General features: G+C 49.6%; 4 protein-coding genes across 4 annotated transcripts; 2 read left to right on the forward strand and 2 right to left on the reverse strand.

Moving 5' to 3' along the window:
* Positions 1–776: 776 nt before the first annotated feature.
* N7462_009959 (uncharacterized protein) lies at positions 777–1652 on the reverse strand (the record flags this gene model as incomplete). The annotated part of the gene is made up of 3 exons (XM_057081673.1): positions 777–888; positions 1014–1219; positions 1467–1652. 3 exons carry the CDS (start codon positions 1650–1652, stop codon positions 777–779), a joined length of 504 nt encoding a protein of 167 aa, XP_056928713.1.
* Positions 1653–7957: 6305 nt separating this feature from the next.
* Positions 7958–8412, reverse strand: N7462_009960 (uncharacterized protein; the record flags this gene model as incomplete). Its single annotated transcript, XM_057081674.1, has 2 exons — positions 7958–8179; positions 8287–8412. 2 exons carry the CDS (start codon positions 8410–8412, stop codon positions 7958–7960), a joined length of 348 nt encoding a protein of 115 aa, XP_056928714.1.
* An 803-nt stretch (positions 8413–9215) lies between these two features.
* clcA (putative C6 finger domain protein) lies at positions 9216–12745 on the forward strand (the record flags this gene model as incomplete). Its single annotated transcript, XM_057081675.1, has 4 exons — positions 9216–9758; positions 9838–9950; positions 10026–12452; positions 12535–12745. The coding sequence occupies 4 exons, from the start codon at positions 9216–9218 to the stop codon at positions 12743–12745; spliced, it is 3294 nt and encodes a 1097-aa protein (XP_056928715.1).
* Positions 12746–14916: 2171 nt separating this feature from the next.
* N7462_009962 (uncharacterized protein) lies at positions 14917–19682 on the forward strand (the record flags this gene model as incomplete). Its single annotated transcript, XM_057081676.1, has 4 exons — positions 14917–15346; positions 15406–15813; positions 15873–16046; positions 16186–19682. The coding sequence occupies 4 exons, from the start codon at positions 14917–14919 to the stop codon at positions 19680–19682; spliced, it is 4509 nt and encodes a 1502-aa protein (XP_056928716.1).
* Between the last annotated feature and the right edge of the window lie 1715 nt (positions 19683–21397).

The raw sequence follows: 21397 nt of genomic DNA on the forward strand, positions 1-21397 counted from the left end.
GTTTACCTCACTAACTATTCCCACTCACAATATGCTTTATTTTGTCGACAATCTCTGCACCCGGCCCGACTAGGAATCCCCATCTAGAGGAGTCCACCACTCCCCCTCCCCCCCCCCCCACCCCCTCCAACCCTCTTGTGGGCGTCTGCACGATCCCCGATCCGTTCCTGGTCCCCCCACCCCTGGCTCTTTCACACGCCCTGATTTTCCCTGCATCGCGGGATATATGCGGATGTGAGAACAGACCAGCCGTTCCTGCAACTCCAATCAACTGTTCCTCCCTCACGTGTAAGTAAGCAATATTGTTTGCTCGCGATCTGGGGAGTTTAAGAGTGAAGCGCTGCAGGCAGGATGAGCCAACCCTCAACGCAAAGGGCCTCGTTAGCAAACGCCAGTTTCTCGACACCGTAATGTGTGGCCAAGGACAAAAAAACCACATACCCTAGAAGACAAACAAATTTTAATTATAAAACTGCTCAAGTTTCAAATACAAACACAAATACCAAAATAAAAACAAAAACAAAAAGTCAAATGAGGCGAGACTTCTCGCAAAAACGACCAAAAGTACCTGCGAGGGCCCGGGATAATCGCCCCCTGAGCTGCAACCAGCGCCAACCCTGGGACAAGCCATTGTCGTGGGGTACGTACGCGAGACGATCGATTCCAGGATGAAAGTCCAGACGGGCCTGCGAGAGGCCATACCCTTCGTATTCCATATTCCATAGTCATACGTCTACATTGGTTCACTCGCTATGTTATATGCTCTACGGTTCGAATTAAGGGCTGCAGAGGAAGCCACATGGGCCATCCACGTGGCTGGATGAGCCGCCGCCCTTCAGGTTTGGGGTTTGAGGTTTGCGGGCAAGAGCGTTTGAGATGTGCGACGTGCTGGACAAACAGCGAGTATCATATTGTTCCCCTCCCCTGGTTCCCCCCCTCCCTTGTCTTCAGGTCCACCCGCAAAGGCTGTGCGACGTGTCAGTTTCAAGTGGCGAGACCTCGCGCAAAAGTACCCAGTGCGCGGTGCTTCTAGCCAGACAGCGTGCGCCAGTTCCTGCGCAGAACGGGTGAACGGCATGTATACATCACAATCGCCGCGCCCCGTGCGGGAGGGGGAGGATGGGGCAGCGTGATAGCGAGAGAGGAAGAGGATGAGGAAGAAGAAGAAGAAGAAGAAGAAGAAGATGGTGATGATGAGATGGTAAATACTTAGTTTGGACTGGTATGGTCAAAACCATACTGGATATGCATGACCAGCATTACTAGCATTGGGGAGTCCCCTCTGCCTCTCCCCGACCAGCCGGAGAGCCGCAACGCAAGCTCGAGGTCGATGTAGGACCTGAGCCAGAACCTCGGGTCCTAGAGAAGAGAGCCCTGGGGGAGTCAGGGTGTACAGAGACAAGAGAAGACGCTCTCTTGGCAAGCCTTGCTTGAAGGGTCGTCCGCCCAGGCACCCGAGTACACACAGACCCTCGCCTTGCGAAGTACTCACAGTTGTCGCCGAGAAGCTCCGCTAGTTTCCGCCTGAGCACCTTCCACCGCTTCCATTGTGGTGGACTCAGAGCACGGCCGATCCCGCTGTCACGACTGGGGGGGGGAGGTCCGAGGCCTATTGAATCTTGTTGCGCCTCCCAGTTGGTGGAAGCGCTCATTCGAGGAGTATGAGGATCAGCTGTACAACGCTAACTTCAGCTTGGCCGTGCAGCCGATCGGTTCGGGATGCGCGAATCAGCATCGGCTATCGGCGATGACGATGACGCCGTCGGTACTTTGTATTCTTGTGGACGTCGGTCTGTCGTGTGGTCGAAGCTGGAGCTAGTTTCGCATAGTGCCAGTCACATTGTTGTGAGCGTTGTATACGGTATGCATAGCTGTACGGAGTATATGGGTGGATACGGCATGGTTTTGCATACCATACCGAGTCTCACCTGGGAGGCCCGAGTCCGTTCGAAGTATGTATGAACAGATACAGCTCTTTCACTCGATACATCGATACATCAATACATCAATACATTCATCGCGATACCAAGGTGGATGGACCTCTCGATGCTGCTACAGGTCGTGTCCCAACCCCAGCATTCCGGTCAAGCAAAACGACATGTGCTTGGAGTCGAGAATTCCTCCGAGGTCGTTCCTAGACAGGCGATCGGCGCGAGGGCTGGTATGATTCCAATTCTCGTGACAGTCTCCTTGATTTGCGTTCAGAACAGGAAGAGACAACAATATTTTAGTCGAGATTTAGTTGTGACTGGTCCCTTGATCCCGAAACCAGGAACCCGACTGGAATATCTTCTCCTCATTCCATCTGTCTCTGTTTCTTGTCTCTGTATGCAACGCTGCGCTCAAGAAGTATTTGTCAGAGACAAAAGCAGCTTGAACCCTGCTCGGGATATTCTCGTGCTTCCAGCCACCCGCAGGGACTCTGCGCCTCTGCATCTCTGCATCGTTGTTCTCCCGCCACTATGTAACGCAGCCTCGTAGATCGAACGACCTGGCCTCTGTCTTTGGTCTCGACGCGAGGACTCGAACACCTACGTACAGGAGGATTGGCAGCCGCGTGGACGTGTCCACAGCCTCCCTAGATAACGTCTGTCTCTGCCGCTCCCTCTCTCTCTGCCGCGATTCCAGATACGATCACCCGCAGCTATCGGTCGCAGTGAGGGACGTGGATAATATGCGATGGACCAGTCGCAATGGAGAGAATGTATACGACCCAGTATATCCCCTCTTCTAGTAGATCATTGGCAATCACCTGCTGGCTTTCAGTCCCGTGAACCCTGCCAATGCCCACTGTCCATGGGCACACGCGGTGAGGACCTGACTCGCATCGCATCACTGGGAGAGTCTGGGGGAGGGAACGGTCTGCATGGGCCAGACCCCCTCGATAAGAGTGCAGGAGACATACAGACACAAACACACTGGGATAACCCAGTCAACCTGCTGTGTGCGTAAGCCTGCCTCGCGCCAGGCATATCCAGCGTCGTAGGAGGTTTCTCTGGCAATTGATTGTTGTCCTCGCGCCCGCTGGCTGCCTCAACTAACGCGGGGGACGGCAGTGAACTCATAGATTCAAACTAGGGCCAGGATCTCTTGATGTCATCGAGCCGCTGGAATCTGCGGGAGTGGGGGGGGGGGGTGAAGGAAAGCCACCTCCCCAATGGAGAGAGACTATCAGCGACTCATTCTTGCGGGCAGGCTGGGGAGTTTCTTTTCTGGCCACCCCCTTGCGTGCTGCCCCATTGGCCATCGGCCAAACTCTATCATCGCTAGACAGCAAATCCATGCATGGCGTGCAGAGTACCGAGTAGTGTGTACTGCAGAGGACGAGAGCGATGAAATACATCGAGATGAAGAACCGCCCATCCCCCCCTCAGGGTGGAGATTCGAGCGCGTCTATCGGGGACTGATCACCAGGATGGACGGTACATACCATGCAATGTACAGTATAGCCTCGGCCGCGACTATCTGGCTACGCCCGAGAAACCCGCGCGGAGGGTGATCGGCTGTCTAGGGAGGGAGGAGCGTGTGATGTACTAAGCTGGTCACCCTGGAGATCATATTCTATTTTGGCTGAGGCTGTTTGCTGCGAGGGTTGATCTCTACTGTCTCTCTCGTTAAATTAGAAATGGCCAGTGTGCATTGATCCATTGATCTATTGATCCGTGAATGAAGCTGGTCCGCATGTACTGGCAAAGTCGACCGGTATTATTGATGATATGGATGTGATTGACCAAAGTAGACGCATTCTTTTTTCCACGCTAGATGAGCAATGGTTGTCCTATTTTCTCCTCTCGCTTTTTTCGACGTGCCTGGGCGAGTTTCCAATCCAGCTGGACTGGGGTCGGTTCTATCGAGGGCAGGATTTGAGGCCCAACGGCCTATGATACGCGCTGGAGTTGGGCAGGACGCGCCCAACCAGACCCAGCGGACAGGATATTGGAAACGGCGGATCGACGGAGAAAATACTAGAATCCAAAAAAAGGAAATCTTTTGGGGATCAATTGGAAGCAATTGGAATTTGGGGAAGGGAAACTGGATGACAGATACAGGTCTCGCAGTTCATGAGCTGTCCTGCAGGGCATTGTGGGCGGCAATGGCTAGAAAATTGGAGAAGGTCAAAGGACTCTCTCTCTCTTTCTCTCTCATACTGGTCGGATCATGGACGTTGCTCGGCCACAAATCCCGTTTCGGCTGGTGCATCTCTCCCCGTTTTACGGCTGGATCTAGGATCGTGCAGTAGTTTGTAATCAACCAGGCACGATCCAAGTCGATCGAGGATTCTGAGGTTCCTGTTGGAGGAACAGGGTCAAAAAAGCTCCTATCCTCGCCCTCTTGACGCTGTTCTCGTTTCCATAATCTATTCTAAATGGAGTTGGGGGGGGGGGGAGGATTTTCCAAAAAAAAAAAAAAAAAAAAGGGCGAAGACCACCTTAATGGCTTGCCCAGACGGGCCCGGGACGGAACTATTGGTAACCAGCCGCGGGTATCAATCCATGATCACTTGCTGCTGGACTCCACTGCGCCACTACTCCCCTTCACTGGCCCCCCCGTCTTAGAAAATGCCTGACTGGCCGTGACCGGTGTGACAGGACCTGTCAGACGGGAAGACTAGAGTCGATGACAGGCTGACTGCACCGACCGGCGACTCAACGGTCAAACGAAGCAAAGAAAAAAAAGCAAAGAAAAAGGAACGAAATCTAGCGATGTGGGAACCCTTGACTGACCGCGGGCTCGGTGGTGTGACGCGGACTTCTGGAATGTGCCGATGGAGGCTAAGAAATAGAAAATAAATTAAAAAACTATGAAAAAAAAATTCAGAAGCAGGGACCGAAAGATGGTGATTGACCTGGACACGGGGTTTGATTTGGTGCAATGAGGGATTCGGCAAATCGGCATTTCGACCTTGTTTTTGGTCGATATTCAACGTTCTCGCGCTAAGTTGGTTCTGAATGTAGTGCCTCACTGGCGGTGTACATGATAAACATCGGGATTGGGGTGGGGAGGGGAACGGGAATATCCCTTGTTACTAGCGATTGGTGCTTCAAATGCATTCGTGGGCGTGTGGGAGATCAGGCTCCAGTTCTGATATCATGGGGGGGGGGGGGGTTCTACACCAATGACAGGCATGGGCTCGCGGTGTCCACCGGGAACAAATGAAGTCATGGATTCCTTTCAAGCTACAATATGGCCCGTCTGGAGATTGAGACAGGGCACTATCCGGCTTGCGAGTCCTGGACACGCGAAAATCTCCATTGATGATGAGACCGGCGTGTTATTGTGTTGGTCATGTTAGTCCCGCCCCTTGTGGACATTGCCAGAACTACAGTAGTAGAGCTGCAGAAATATATCACCGCACTGGTCTAGCTTAAAATTCCCGGTCTCTGTTACGCAACGGCAAGTCTAAATTGAGGGCCACCTGGAATCGATCTCGAGGGATGGATATCGCTTTCAATCTCTAGGATTCACGTGTACGCTGTATACAAATTATATGCAATAGAAGCCGTGGATGGAGTGGATGGAGCCCGCGAGCCATGGAGCTGCGACCCTTTTTCCGTGGACGAGACACGGGAGTCGGGAGTCCGTCGGCTGCTACCGAGGCGGTAATTACAATACCGCGGGGTTTCGGTAGTCCTGCAGTCCCGTTTTCCAGGTCAATGATTATTTACTCCATAGAGGCGCAGAACTCTCTGGTAGGTCCGCGAAGAAAGGAGATGTGGTACATACCGCTGTCGAATATCCAACTCTATAGTGTGTCTCAATCTTGTCGCCACTGGCCCATTAAGGTACCACCAATGGATTTGAGGTGGAGTCAAGTGAAATGAGCGCGGCAGACCTTGCCAGCTGAATGCCCACACCGTTCTGATGAGCGTAGCGTCGCCCCGGTGTTTGGGGCGACGGTGTTGGTTACCGAGGACCGGCATCTTGGGGCCCTTCGCACACCCACTTGGATTCGGTGGAAATTCGAGAAGTTCGCCGATCTGGATTTGTATCCACTTGGTAGTGAGGATGTGCGGTCCAATAGACTTTGCTACAGGGCCATTGTTGTTGGCGCCCCTTGCAAGCGATGCGAGAGCATCGAACTCTATACTGCGGCGGTCACTCCTTGGAGTGTCTGAGCAGGGAGCCAACACAATGATATACTTTCGCGATCGAGATCGGGGAAAGCGGCCGCGCCAGTGGACAATTGCGTTTGTGATTTTAGGGACAAGTTAAAATGTCCCGAGGACTGGGTCTTGGGAGGCGATCCCGCCTTTTTTACTTCCGCGTCATAGTCCTTTTGTCTCTCGCCTCTGAACGTTGTGAGCCGGATTCCTATCGGATTCGCTTCGGATCCCTCTCTCAACGAACTAGACCTTTCCCATCGATAGCATAGCGGGTATCCTATATTCCTGTTTTCTTGCCTTCCTGCCTTCACGTCCAGCGAAGCGATGATAATCAGACATCCACCGTCCTTAACCCCCCCCCCCACTTGGTAGATCCTCCGGACGAACTTCCTAACTGTGCCTGGGATGGGCTTACCCAGCGAAATGGTTGACCTTCGATCACCGGAGAGGCCGAAGCGAGTTTGGGATCCTTGCCTCTGCAACTAAACCGAAAGGGCTCTGCTATCCAAAGTCGACGATCGGAGGCCAAATGGGATCATCGAATCCGCGGTGACCAGAACCTGCCGGTGAAAACTTTACCGCTCCCAGGACGCTTCCAGCGTCACTAGTTATGATATAATGATTCTGTGGATGGTGTAGGGACATACCGTAAACCGTGTCATTTCCCTTTTCCTCCGCTGGTGGCCCCACTGCGTCTCTCTGTCATTCTTCGGAGGCAAAAAAATAAAAAAGAAACGAGAATAGCAGACCTGTCAACTCGGGCTTCCCCTCCCCTCCCCAGTCAAATCGGCTGTGGGCGATTGAGTTCCAGGCTTACTCTATTCGACCCCCTCCCCGAACCCTGGTTGTGTGTGCTGGTTATGATCAGACCGCATCATCGATCGTAGCGAGGTATGATTGTCTCGAAATCGAAATCTGCTAGCGCAGGGGATTGTTGGGTGCTTCTATCTGATCCCTGATCTCGATCGGGGGATGGTTATAGATCAGAGAGAGAGAGACCACAGAGACCAGTGGGGGGAGGGGGGGGGGCTGGCCTGTTCTTGGTACAGCGGTACCGATGTACAGCGTACCCCAGGTATCTCCCTGTACCTGTATGATAGATACAGCTCTATTGTTTTTCCCGGACTCGAGGATGGAGTATGGCAGATCGATCCTATCCATCCAGGCTATCCCGGGTTCTTCTTTCGTATGATCTGTGCGGTGTACAGAGGATCTATATACTATGGTCTATTACAGTCTATTTCTCACCGTATATCAGGTTCGGCGTGCTGGGAAAGAAGGGCCTTCTGATGGCGTCTGGGGAGGGGCAAACAGCGGTCGATCGTCGATCGTCGACTGGATGGTCCCTCATGACTTTCGCCGTCTGCCGGTTTCCGTACGGTACTCGAAACGAACACGAAACCCCCCCCCAAACCCCCAATAATCCGAATTTATCTGAATAATCCGAATAATCCCAATTATCCAATTATCCAACCAACTCAAACCCTAAAAAGGCTAATCCTGCTCCCTCAGTAACCCAGACGGCCTTTGCTCAGACAAGCAGAAGAAATTCGATTTTCGACTTTTCCATTTTCTTTTCGGTGATTCCTATGATGCTTGTCCCCAGTGGATCCCCAAGACGACTGTACTTTTTTCTCCCTTCTCTCTCTCTCTCTCTCTTTTCGGTCATTCTCTTTCACAAACACAACTCTCCTGCTGTGCTCTGCGCTGCTCGCTGCCTCTCTTGAAACCTAAACTTTCAAGTCGCGTACCCTTTTCCCCTTCCTTTCCCCCTCCCCCCTCTTTCCCTGCCTCCTCCCCGAGTTATATTGGGATATCGTCCCCGCCCTCGCTTCTGTTCCTTTTCTCTTCCTCTATTCCGACCCAAACTGCTGGAACCGTGGACTCCCCTCGCCGGTCTCGCTGTTCGCCCTTCGAACCCGACAGTCTGGCTTAGCTTCCTTCCTGGTCGTCCTAGCTCTCGATCCTCCACTCCTCCCTTCCACTTTTGACTCCACCGCGGACGAGTCTTTGTGACCCCGACCGACAGTCCATTCCTCCGGTACGTGCAAGGCGCGACTTTCACTGACCTGGCGCTATACTCCGAACACTCCACTCACTCCATACACACTCCATACACTCCATACCTTTCATACCTTTCATACCTTTCATACCTTTCATACACGGCAGGCGGGCGGCGTACTATCCCGTGGTATCCACTGGCTCCCGTGATACGGTATTCCAGTGTCACCCGGTGGGGCACGCCCGAGCCTGTGCCAGGGTACGGTACGGGTACTGGGAGATACTCCAGGTACCTCCGGACCTCCATACCGCCGGCTTCCCCCCATATTTACACCTCTTATACGCCTTTGATCACCCTGCCCGCCCACCTGCACTACGCGTACTCGCCGTACTTGCTCGTACTTGGTCGTACCAACTCCCCCCTCCTCCCTGGTTCCGTGCCCAACCTTGCGATCCAAGCATTCAATCTGAGATACTGAGTCCCTCTCATCTTCATCTGCCTCACTCCCTCCGTTTCCCCTCTTCCCCTCAGAACAGGGACACCCTGGTTCGCCGGTCCTCCGATCTCACGATTTCTTTTTTCCAGTCGCTCCACCCCGGCTACCCACCTACAAGCTTTTGGACGCCACGCTCATTTTTGCGACGCCAGCAACCGCGTCAAGATCGCTGACCGTCGCAACCAGCCCCCATTATAAGCGTCCTCAACCTTCAACCGGGGCCGTGTGGTCCTCTCTTGAAATCGCATCCGAGTCCTTTGTCCGGGAGTGCTCTTTCCTCGGTCCGGTCCGAATCCCTACCTGACCCCGGTCCACCGCGCGATCTGCGTCTTTCACCCCGTCGCTCCTCGCACTCGTCATGTTGATTTAGACAGTAACCCCTCCTCCCTCTCTGTGTTGAGTTTTAATAAAAGCGAGATTGCTTCTACGCGGTATTTATGCACCAGCCATCCTAAGTCTAGCAAGCCTGGACCGATACGGGCCGCAACGACAATGCGCCCCCCCCCCCCAAAAAAAAGAAATTGCGCCTAACCATGGTCCTAGATTTCCGTTGAGTTGAACCATTTGAAGTCCCTCCTACCGGACACGGGCTCGACCACCGGCGATGCACCGAATGCCCCCTCCAGATGGCCCCCATGCGCCGCCTCCTGCGCATGCTATTTACGAGCATCCATGGCAACCGCGCCCGCCGTACCCTCCCTCCTTCGATGGCCATGCGCCGGATCGTCGACACTCCGGTACCCCTCAGGGTCCGCTGCCACCGCAAGGATATCCTGTCATGCCGAATCGAGAGCTGCCGCAGCTACCCCCAGAAGGGCCGTACGCCCGTCCAAACACGGTCCCCGGGCCCCCGCATGCCGTACCGGATCATAACCCCCCACCGCTCCCCAACTATCGACCCCCGATGAATGGCGGCCCTCACGAAGCCTCCCCGCATTCCGCACCACCGGATTATCGGCCGCGCATGAGCTACCCCCCTGCCGAACCTACTGCCAATGGCGAAACAACCCCGACCTCTGCTACGCTACCCCCTTCGTCACAGTTCATGCCACCCGGTGGCCCAGTTTCTACAAGTACGCCAGGACCTTATGATCCAGGATACTATCAAAATCCGGCCTTTGGAGCTCGCCAACGGAAGGCCGCCCGAGCGCAGCAGGTAAGTTGAGAGACAGGGATTGCCTCAAAAGGGCCCAACTCCGTTAGCCAAAGCTGTCGACTAAAATCCTCGCCTCCAGGCTTGCGACCAATGCCGAGCAAGAAAAGCCAAATGTGATGAAGGTCGACCGGCGTGTAGCCATTGCAAGGAGACCAACTTGATTTGCATTTATAAAGAGGTTCCCCCTCATAAGTGCGTATCCCCGCTTTGGAATTTGATCTTCAAGAACTGGATCAAGCCAGAAAAATATTGATGTTCTTGATACAGACAAGAGAAGAGTACGCAGTTGATCATGGACCGAATCATGGAACTGGAGGATAAGATGCAAGATCAATTCGATCGCTTCAACGGTCTATGGAAGACCCTTGAAGAAGTCCTAGCTGCAGTGACCAATCCTGATCCATCGCGAATGGCCAAACTTCGTTCAAGTCATCCACAACCGCCTCCGCCCCTCCCAGCCGCTGCCTCCTCTTTCCAGCGCGAACCAGCTTTGAAAGCCGAACCGACCGGCCAGCTGTCAACGGAAATCTTAGAGGACTATGGCGCCCAAAGCAGTGGTGCTGGACAGGTGCTTGATCCGAACTCCAGTTTCGAGGACCCATCAATGGCAGACAATGAAGGAGAGCTATCAATTCCAGTCGAGCATACGACCGCCGCGCATAAACTTCTCATGTGGCCGTCAATCAAGAGGCTACTTCGAGCACCCTACGACGAAGATTATGTAATGAGACTGGAGGAACAGCGGGGCCTCATCAGTGTTTATGGACAGGGCGAGATCTCATTCACGGCTGATGATACACTCTTGCCAACAACTTCTTCGAACCATACGGAACACGGTGCCTTCTTCGAGGAAAGTAAATCCAACCTGGATGGCTCGTCAAGAATCCAGGAAAGAACATCATGGTATGCTCAAGGTGCAGAAATTGATCGATTCGGTCTCTTAAACCTGGATATCAATACTGCTCGACGATATGTTCGGAGTTATCTGGACCGGATACACATTCTGCATCCTTTCCTAGACCAGTACCACCTTGAAAAGAAACTGGAAGTCTTCATGCGTGTTTACGGCCCTCGCACCACATCTCCAACTACCGAGACGAATACATTGTGTCGTGAGAAAAAGCGAAAGCGTTCCCACGATGATCTACAGGGCATTCGAGGAGCCCCGACCAATCCTGGCTCGACTTCTTCTCGTCCCCATGTCGGACAAAACATCGACAACGCAATCATTCTCTTGGTCCTCGCTCTAGGAGCTATCTGTGAGGTTAAGTCGCCGCTTCCTGGCCCGATTATGGACGAAAAGGTTGCCTTCGACAAGCAAAAGATTCCTAGAACCCTTCCACCTATAAAAAGGGATTCCAACGGAAACGTCATTCCCAACGACACTCCCAACAACACTCCCAACAATACTGCCAACAATACTGCCAACAATACTGCCAACAATACTGCCAACAATCCTGTCAGCAATACTGCCAGCAATACTGCCAATGGAGTTCTGTCTCCCGCCAATTCAGAGTCTGCGCCACCATCCACGTCTTTCTACGAGCAAAATCCTCCCGCCAGCAATTCCTACCCTTCGCCCGCTTCGGACACCAGCTTCAGTAAGACCCTTGGCAGGCGAACCATCTCCTCGATCGGCGATGATTACGGGAACGTCAAGAACCTACAGGTCATCCCAGGGCTCGCACTCTACGGATACGCAACTTCCATTCTGGGTCTTTTGCAGGGTGGCGTTGAACTGGAGCATGTCCAGGCGGGCTTGCTTGCTGGCCTTTATGCTGGACAACTAGCGCATCCATTCCAAAGCCACGGCTGGATTTGTCAAGCCGCCCGAGCCTGCCAAGTGCTTGTTCGACACAAAAGATACGAAAGATTGGAAGAAAGCGAGCTGAAAGACCTCTTCAATTTTGCGTACTGGACTTGTCTACAGCTTGAAAGTGATCTTCTTGCCGAGCTTGATATTCCGGCGAGTGGAATTTCTCGGTATGAAGGTCGGATGAGCCTACCCAAGGGTAGATATACGATCACTTTGCCCGACGACCTCAATGCGCCTAGTACCATGATGATGCTCTTTTATTCTGCTCAGATTCATCTTCGCAAAGTTCTCAACCGTGTTCACACCGACCTCTATAAGGTTGAGAAGCAAGGCAATCCGAACTGGTCATCCACTGTGCAAGAGACGCTGAGTATGAATCTCGAACTCTGGCGGAACAGTCTGCCAGATACCATGAAATGGGATGACAACGGCGAGCCCGCTGATGAAATCAATGCCGCACGCATGCGCGCTAAGTACTACGGTGCTAAGTACATCATCCACCGTCCGCTCTTATACCACGCTCTCCACTTTGGCCAGCCGAGTGTGCAGACCGGATCGGCCAGTCAGCCTGCAGTGGACTCCCCGACCGGTTCAGTTTCCGTTACTACCTCGCAGACTCAGCAGATGTCCCCATCCATGACGCAGAGCGGCAGCACGCAGATGCAGCGCATGCAGAGTGATATAGGCTCTGCGCCCAGCAATTCTGCGTCCACTTTCCCCGAAAACTGGGTCCCACCCAATGTTGACATGCGTGATATGCCACGCAAGCTTCGTCGCGCCTGCAGGGTCTGTGTCGAGTCCGCGATTTCGAGTACCATTGCGTTTGATGGTATTAAGGATCGATTGGTGGTCACCAACATCTTCGGTACTGCTCATGCGTAAGTCACGCGTCTTTTGAAATGCCTCTCCTTTGCTGTTTCCTTCCCGATGAACTTGTCCCCGCTGATTCTTGAACTCCAGTCAATTTGGTAACATGCTCGTCCTGGCTGCGACATACAAGTCGAGTCTCTCCGAGCTTGTGCAACGCGGGGTCCTCGACCAGCTTCTGAAACGGACCATCCGCTTCCTCCTGCGCAACGAAAACATCTCTCCTTCTCTCCGGGCAGATGCGCGCATCTTGACGGAAATCTACGAAACAATTTTCCACCACCCACCTCGTCTCAATGAGTAAACATGTTCCCTCGATTTGAAAGTCCTCGTGGCTCCAAATGTCCGATTGTTAAATGTTAAATTCTTGATTCGTCTTCTTTTGAATCCTCTGCAATGTTCATACGGCCTATTTTGTCCATTTAGGCAACTGTGCTATTTACTTTCCTGTTCGTTCCACGGTCATCCTCGCACCCCACATCGACAGATGATGAGCATGGCCTTTTGTTTCGAACCCGTTCTTTTGGACTCACTTTTTGTTTCTTGCATCCGGTGGTGCCCGATACGGTCTATCTTATCTCATGGATATATGCCCCCAGCTTTCTGTTTGGAGGGGGCAAGGAGTTCCAGTGCGGCCAACATATTGCGTGCATGTGTGATAAACCATTATGTCTCAACTTGTCCTGAACGAGGACTTATGTCTGTGCTTCTTATGCGTTTTCTTTTTCTTTTTTGGTTATGTGTCATTTTTGGGTTGTTTTTTGATATCTCTGGCCGGCTTGGTGTCATTATTCCATGTTCTTGATATGTTTTTTTTTCTCTCTTATGACAATTCCTCAGGACTTGATATAGTCATTGCGATCGAGCGTATTCCCCATTCAATGAAACAAGTCCTGCGATTGTGAGGCAGACAATATGGTCAACTCATCAATGAAATGTATCCTCCTTCTCCGTAACTGTGAATGCTGTAACTGTCAGAATCGTGAGTGTGAATATTATAACTGTCAAGACCGCAACTTGACTTATGTTAAGATCGAAGGCGCTCGAAGAATTGATGAATCCCGCGAATACTTAGGCGAGACGCTATATAGCAAAACTTGCGTTGGATAAACTCGAAATGATCCAGTTTGTCAATCCAAGAGTGGCACAAGGGACCCTAAAGAAAAATAACGAAGAGAAGGATCTGATAATAATATTTAAACTATTCGACTTCGACGCGCACGCCGCCCACCCGTAGGGCCACGCCAAGCACTCACAACTACCGACCGCGCACGGCACTAAAAAACAATCACCTAAACATAGCTTTTTGAACACGCTAATTATCTAGGCATGAGGCTCGATAAGTGTTTTGATTTCAATAAATACTGCCTGAAGCCTCTTGCGAAAGCGTGTTGTCGCCGAGAAGCTCTCCGCGGAATCACCAGATCAATCTCGGGAGCGTGGCTCGCCGCTATACGAACAGTCTATGGAGTACTGGCGATCCCACCAATGCTTAACGATCTATCTACATAGTACTACCCTCTGGAAAGGGTGCTGCCAGCAGGGCGGCTAAAAATGACTGTCAATAAGTTCATCAAGAACCAACGTTATACAGCAATCATGATCTCGGGCGCTTCCAAGTCTCTAAGTACGGGAGCGCTTATTATAGAAATCTACCTACTACCGATCAAGCTGGTAATGAAGCAAATGTTCGAAAAAGCAGCGCTTCGTATTTAAACAACCCAGCTTAGGCGCGTCCGAAACACTTATAGCCGACAATAGAACAAGATCTGCGCAAGAGGGGAAGCTTCGGGGATACAGTCTCCTAGAAGCAAAACGGTAGAAAGGCAGCGTCCTTCGGCTTCCATCTAGCACCCGACCGTGCCAATCCGATATAGAACCCAGTTAACCTGGTATATGATTGACCCAAAGCCCCTTACATTTAATTGAACCAGCTTGAAAGTGAGAAAGTACTCATAAAACTGTGCCCCAGAGTGGCCAGAGTTTCAAGCCCAATAGCTGTGTCTAACCGCCCAAACAAAATCTCTGATGAATCCCAGAGGGTTCTTGTGCTATGGTGTGTTATAAGATCTCAAAGTCGAATTGCACAAATATGCATGCCCTAGTTCATTGATTTTCTTTTTCAATCATTCATCCTTATGATATATCTGTGTTGTGATGACTACCGTACTTGCTACGAAGCGCATCTCAGTACTTTGGCAACCTCATAGGTGCTACGCTGAAACCCCCAATATGCGCGCTGCCATTGATTCAGTCCTGACTGCCAATCAAACACGGCACTAGTCCTGCCAAATGCCTTGATACGTCAACAAAGGCCCAATTAGGCAGGGACGATTTGGCGCTCAGAACATGCCTTCAGGGTCACACTTAAGGGCCACTCAGCCCCTGTAGAGTCCCGCGAGCAAATTCAACCCCAAAGATACCAGCTTGGACGCGGTCGTCGATTTACGGTTCCTATCAAAACAACTACCAGCGATGGAAAAGAGCTGCCAACAACTCTCCCACTCAGATTACACCGTGGGGTGGATATGTGCCCTGCCACGAACTGAGCTGGTCGCCGCGGCTGCTATGTTGGATGAAGAACATCCAGTGCTTCAAGCAGCGGATCCAAATGATTTCAATTCTTACCTGTTGGGTAGGATAGGTAACCACAATGTGGTTATTGCCTGCTTACCTGCAGAGCAAAAAGGAAAGGTTTCGGCTGCTACAGTTGCGAAAGATATGATCCGAAGCTTCCCGGCCATCAGGTTTGGTCTGATGGTTGGTATCGGAGGTGGCGCCCCTTTGTACAAATCACAGGATGAAGACGAAATTGAACGCAATGAGTCCGAGAACGGTTCCGAAAGCGCTGAAAGCGAGGACGCAGATGAACTCCGAGACATTAGGCTGGGGGACGTGGTGATCAGTCAACATTCAAGGTCCTCGGAAGCGGTCGTGCAATATGACTTTGGAAAATCCATACAGGCGCGGGAGTTTGTTCGAACTGGGGGCCAACTGAACAAGCCCCGGGAATCGTGCTCAACGCTATCTCCATGCTAGATGGTCGACATGCGTGGAAAGGGAACAGAATTTGCGAATTCATGTCCAAGATGCTTTCAGAAAACCCAGCTATGGAAAAGAAATTCAGCCATCCAGGCTCGGCGAAAGATATCCTATTTCTGGCAGCAGCTCCCCACATTGAAGGAAAGACATGCGAGTCATGCCGGGGCTTGGGGGATAGGAACCTGGTTAAAAGAAAGAAGCGATCGGATACGACACCTCGGATACACTATGGAACCATTGGATCTGCGGACCAGGTCATAATGGACGCCTTTTTGAGGGACAAATGGGCCAAACAAGAGAAGATCAAATGCTTTGAAATGGAAGCAGCAGGTGAGTTTTTTTATATCTGCAAAGCTCTTCATGACCATATTTCTGACTTCTCGGAGCAGGCCTAATGGATACATTGCCCTGTCTTGTAATCAGAGGCATCTGTGATTATGCCGACTCTCACAAGAACAAGATTTGGCAGCCGTATGCGGCAGCTGTCGCGGCAGCTTACGCGAAGGAGCTACTACTTGTCATTTCTGGACAGAGTGTCATAAACTTGCCTCCAGTGGAGAAATGTATGTGATAGGTGTATGGATTTCTACTCTCTGGGATCACTTAATCTATCCTTAATTTCATATTCCTCTCAATTCTGGCTCCATTCATTGACATGATCGATTCCGTGTAAAGAATCGAAGGCTGACTTGTCATCTCCAGTTGGAGAAAATGTTATCCAGCGGCTTGAGTCATGGCGACGATCGGACGAAGAGGAAAAATGTCTACAGTCGTTTTTTACCATGGACTATGAGTATCAAAAGAATCTGAATCCAGAACGAGAGTTAGGGACATGTAATTGGTGTCTTCACAATGACACCTTTCTCAACTGGCAAAGCAATGACACATCTTGCTTGTTATGGATCACAGCAGACCCAGGCTGTGGAAAATCAGTTCTCTCCAAAAGTTTGGTAGACGAACGTCTATTTGGACTGGAGTCTAGTGACACAACTATTTGCTACTTCTTTTTCAAAGACGTATCGCCTGAGGCACGGAGTCCAGCTAGCGCTGTAGCTGCCTTTTTGCACCAGATTCTTAAGGCCCCACGGGGATCGAAAGCCATGAGATATGCGCTGCCACCCTATCGCGAAAGGGCAGGCAAGTTATCGGAGTGCTTTGATGCTATGTGGGATATTGTGAAAGATATAGCCAAGGATCCGGAATGCGGCCGTATAATTCTTGTTCTGGATGCATTAGACGAATGTGAACCAACAGAACAGAGAAAACTCGTCAAGAAAATCAAGGATCTTGAACTCAGTGAGCAACTTTGTCGGCTCGCTCACCATCTGAAAATCATTGTCACGAGTCGTCCATATTGGAACATCGAGGCCGAGTTTGGCGACCTCATTGTCAATGTTCCTAGTATTCGGTTGAAAGGCGAGAGTCTCTCTGATGAGCTTCACTTGGAGATGAATCATGTTGTGCGCGCTCGAGTCTCCCGACTTGGCTCTCAAATTGCAAGTCTTACAACAGGAAAAGAGCTCTTAGAGGGCCTTCTGGCGGCTGAGAATCGAACATATCTCTGGCTGCATCTCATTTTTCAAAGAATCGCGGAAATGCCGCGAATCGACAGAAGATCGGTGAAGAGCTTACTACAATGTTTGCCTAAGAACGTGGACGATGTTTACAATGACATTCTTTCTAAAGCCAAGGATCAAATACAGGCTAAAAGGCTATTGCAAATAATAGTGGCGGCTGTGCGACCACTCTCTGTCCAGGAACTCGGTGTAGCATTGTTCTTCAGAGAAGACATCCAAAGCTATAAAGATTTGGAACTACAGACTGGAGAGCAACTGAAAACCACAGTCCGAAATACCTGTGGCCTCTTCATCCACATCGTAAATGAGACCGTTTTCCTGATTCACCATTCGGCAAAGGAATTTTTGTTATCGCCAAACAACGAGGCGTCTTTGATCGAAAAAGACTGGAAGTTCTCGATCTCCATGTCTGATTCACAACTCCTCCTTGCCTCTGTCTGCATATTTTTTTTGCGACTGAAAGAATTTGGAAGGAAAAAAAACATTCCACAGAGGCATGCTCACCAGTTGACTACTCAGTATGTCTTCCTTGACTACTCAGCCAATAACTGGGCGGAACACTTTAGGAACATGAGTGCTGCCGATCAACGCAAATGGTTTCCGTTGTCTTTTGAACTCTTCTCTGTCGAGTCAGAGAGCTGCATGGACTGGCAAATTGCCTTCTCTCCAATTGAGCATGATCTACGGCCAAACAGCCTTCATTTAGCTTCTTATTTGGGGCTTGAAGAGGCCGTTCGCAAGCTACTTGTTGATTATGATGTCGATATTAACAGTGTCACTCTTACTGGCTGCACACCCCTCAGGTTAGCTGTATCTGCGGGTCAAACAGAGATTGTGAAGCTTCTTCTAGAAGTTCCTGATATTGATGTTAACTTGAGAGACGGGGACAGCGAATCACCCCTCTGGGAGGCCATATCTATGGGCCATACAGAGATTCTGAAGCTTCTTCTACGCTCTCCTAACATTGATAGTAATAAGACAAGTGTCTGGGAAGACCTCGCACCTCTCCAGTTTGCTATATATGCTGGTTGGACAGAGCTGGTGGAGCTTCTTTTAAGTTCCCCTAGCATTGACGTTGATATGGGAAACCCTGGGAATAGCTCGAAACTCCTCTGTTTGGCTATATCTGAAGGCCATACCAAGATTGTGAAGCTTCTCCTAAGTGCTCCTAATATCGAGGTTAATGTGATATCTAGATGGTACGAAATCCCTCTCTGGTCTGCTATATCTGGAGGCAATACAGAGATTGTGAAGCTTCTTCTAGAAGCTCCTGATATTGATGTCAATTTGACACATATGGAAGGTGGTTTACCCCTCAGGTTGGCTATATCTATGCGCTATTCCGAGGCTGTGAAACTTCTTCTAGAAGCTCCTGATATTGATGTCAATTTGACAAATATGGAAGGTGAATCACCCCTCAGGTTGGCTATATCTATGCGCTATTCCGAGGCTGTGAAACTTCTTCTAGAAGCTCCTAATATTGATGTCAATTTGACAAATACGGATGGCGAATCACCCCTCTGGTTGGCTATATGGAGGCAGGATCCCGAGGCTGTGAAACTTCTTCTACAAGCCCCTGGCGTTGATGTCAATTTGATAGATGGTTGGCACGAAACACCTCTCATTTTGGCTATATCTACGGGCTATACAGAGGCTACGAAGCTTCTTCTAGAAGCTCCTGATATTGATGTCAATTTGACAGATATGGAAGGTGAATCACCCCTCCGGTCGGCTATACGGCGGCACGATCCCGAGGCTGTGAAACTTCTTCTAGAAGCTCCTAATATTGATGTCAATTTGATAAATGAGAATGGCGAATCACCTCTCAGTTTGGCTATTTCTATGGGCTATACAGACACTGTGAAGCTTCTCCTGAGTGCCCCTAACATCGATGTTAATCTGGGAGATGCTAAAAATGGAGGATCACCACTCAATTTAGCCATCGATGAGAAGTATCTCACAGCCGTGAAGCTTCTTCTAGAAGCTCCTAATATTGATATCAACTTGGCAAATAGGGATGGCAGTCTACCCCTCAGTTTCGCTATATGGACGTACTATCCTGAGGCTGTGAAGTTTCTCCTAGAAGTTCCTGATGTTAATGTCAATTTGATAGATAAGGATGGCGATGCACCTCTCCATTTGGCTATCTATACGGGCATAACAGAAACTGTGAAGCTTCTTCTAGAAGCTCCTGATATTGATGTCAATTTGATAAATGCGGATGGCGAATCGCCACTTATTTCGGCTATATGGAAGCGCGATCCCGAGGCTGTGAAACTTCTTCTAGAGGCTCCTCATATTGATGTTAATTTGACAGATGAGGATGGCGAATCACCCCTCAAGTTTGCTATCAATATGGGTTATACAGAGGCTGTGAAGCTTCTTCTGGGTGCTCCTAACATCGATGTTAATCTGGGAGATGCTAAAAATGGCGAATCACCCCTCAGTTTAGCCATACGTAAGGGCTATCCCGAGGCTGTGAAGCTTCTTCTAGAAGCTTCTGATATTAATGTGAACATTGAGGATGACAAAGGCAACGTCTTTCTCAATTTCGCTCTATGTTCCGGAAATGCAGAGGTTGTGAAGCTTCTAGAAGAAGCGCTCGATATTGAAATCATATGACAGATGGGGAAGGTATCAAACCTCTTCTTTATGCCATGTGTATGGGCCATAAAGAGGTTATGAAGCTTCTTTTGGAAGCTTCTCATTTTGATTTCAACGATTTCATGAATGCTTGCACATACCTGGACTTGATCATACTACAAGGATCCGAAGAGATGGTGGAACGTCTTCTTGCCGTCTCGAGGCCTATATTTGAACTAGGCAGGCTAATTGAGAATGTTTTGCGAGGAAGAGAAAGAGAAGCTCAGGGTGGCGCAGAATAGAAGTTGTCAGCTGATGTCTCTATTTCAGTAGAAAACAAGCATTATTTCCAGACAGAGCGTGGCCCAAATCCGTAATAAAATATGCAGAAATTTATGTGCTTCAATGAAAAAACCCAAACCGCCCTGCATTATCGTCTGGTACTCCTCTTTCACCCCTCAATTGATGGCTACTGGAGCGAATAACGCACAGACAGATACAAATTCTCACCAACTACAATATTTACCTACCCGGTGCACATTGATTTATGGGCTATATCTTCTGGGAGTAAAAGTAGATAATTTAAGGAGATCATAGATAGTTTAGACAGTCTGGAACACGCTAAGATGGTGTAAAGGTATCACTTGTCAGTATAGCGAACTGTCGGTCAGGCAAGCAATCAACAATACATTGATGGATAAAACATAGTAGCTCCTCTATCAAGTACATTGGTTTTTGAGGATAATCAGGGTATGGGCTTTGTTTCTGAAATAAATAAATGTGAATCGCTTAAAAATCGTACAGGAAATGTAAACGACCGCGCAAGGTAACGATCAGCTTCGGAGCAGCATCACCTATCATGGAATATGTGGTGGGATCCCTAAAAGTTGAAGTAGATGAAGCTGACAGAACTTAAAAGTGCAAGGGAATAAATATTCTGTTGTGTGCTACTATATCTGGGCCATAAGCTATCGACTCGCTCACGCATTGATATCATGGTCATTTTGGCCCATGGGGGTAGAAAGCATGTGCCTAGACAGATAACTGGTAAGTCTTCCTCCTTACTAGTAGTATACTCTAATATTATAATATGTAAGATACTAAAAGTGTAGCTTTAAGATATGATATAGAATCAAACATAAAGAACTAATTATGATTATGTTCTGCCTTATTCAACACATGTGATACCTACTCTTATAGATCATAACTCGGCTATTTTAAGATTTTAGGCATTTATTTTACACTCCATTCAAATCTCAAAAAATAATTAAAATAATGAAATAAAATAAGGCACACTTTTTGTCCACATTAGAGGCAGATTACGGAGATCTCCGCTCCCCAGTGAATCTATTTCTTCTCTTTGTGGCAATGATTCGCAAAGCGTTTCACTGAAGAGTAGTCTTCGTTTCGCCTAGACTTGCTGTAATTGTCAGTATAACCTTGCTGACACGACTTTACCCAGAAGAATAATGCAATAGGCACTATACACAGCTAATAGTGCGGTTACACAGCGGCGGGGGAGATAGCAAATTCCTCTATATGTTGATCAACTGGAATCTTGTTGGCCGAATGAGCTTAAGCATATAATTTGATGGTAGTTCAGCATAGAGCTAGAATGGGTCACATCATGCGGCTTCCCTCTTTCATTTTTCATTGGCAGTTATAAAGAAACTTGTTTGGTAGACTGAGGGTCACGCGCCATGGTACATTGTCTCTCAACTTCCAAAGTAAGAACTTGAATATAAAATAAATTC

This window comes from Penicillium macrosclerotiorum (genome assembly GCF_028827735.1).
Source record: "Penicillium macrosclerotiorum strain IBT 26536 chromosome Unknown utg000010l_segment0_segment0, whole genome shotgun sequence".
NCBI lineage: Eukaryota > Fungi > Ascomycota > Eurotiomycetes > Eurotiales > Aspergillaceae > Penicillium > Penicillium macrosclerotiorum.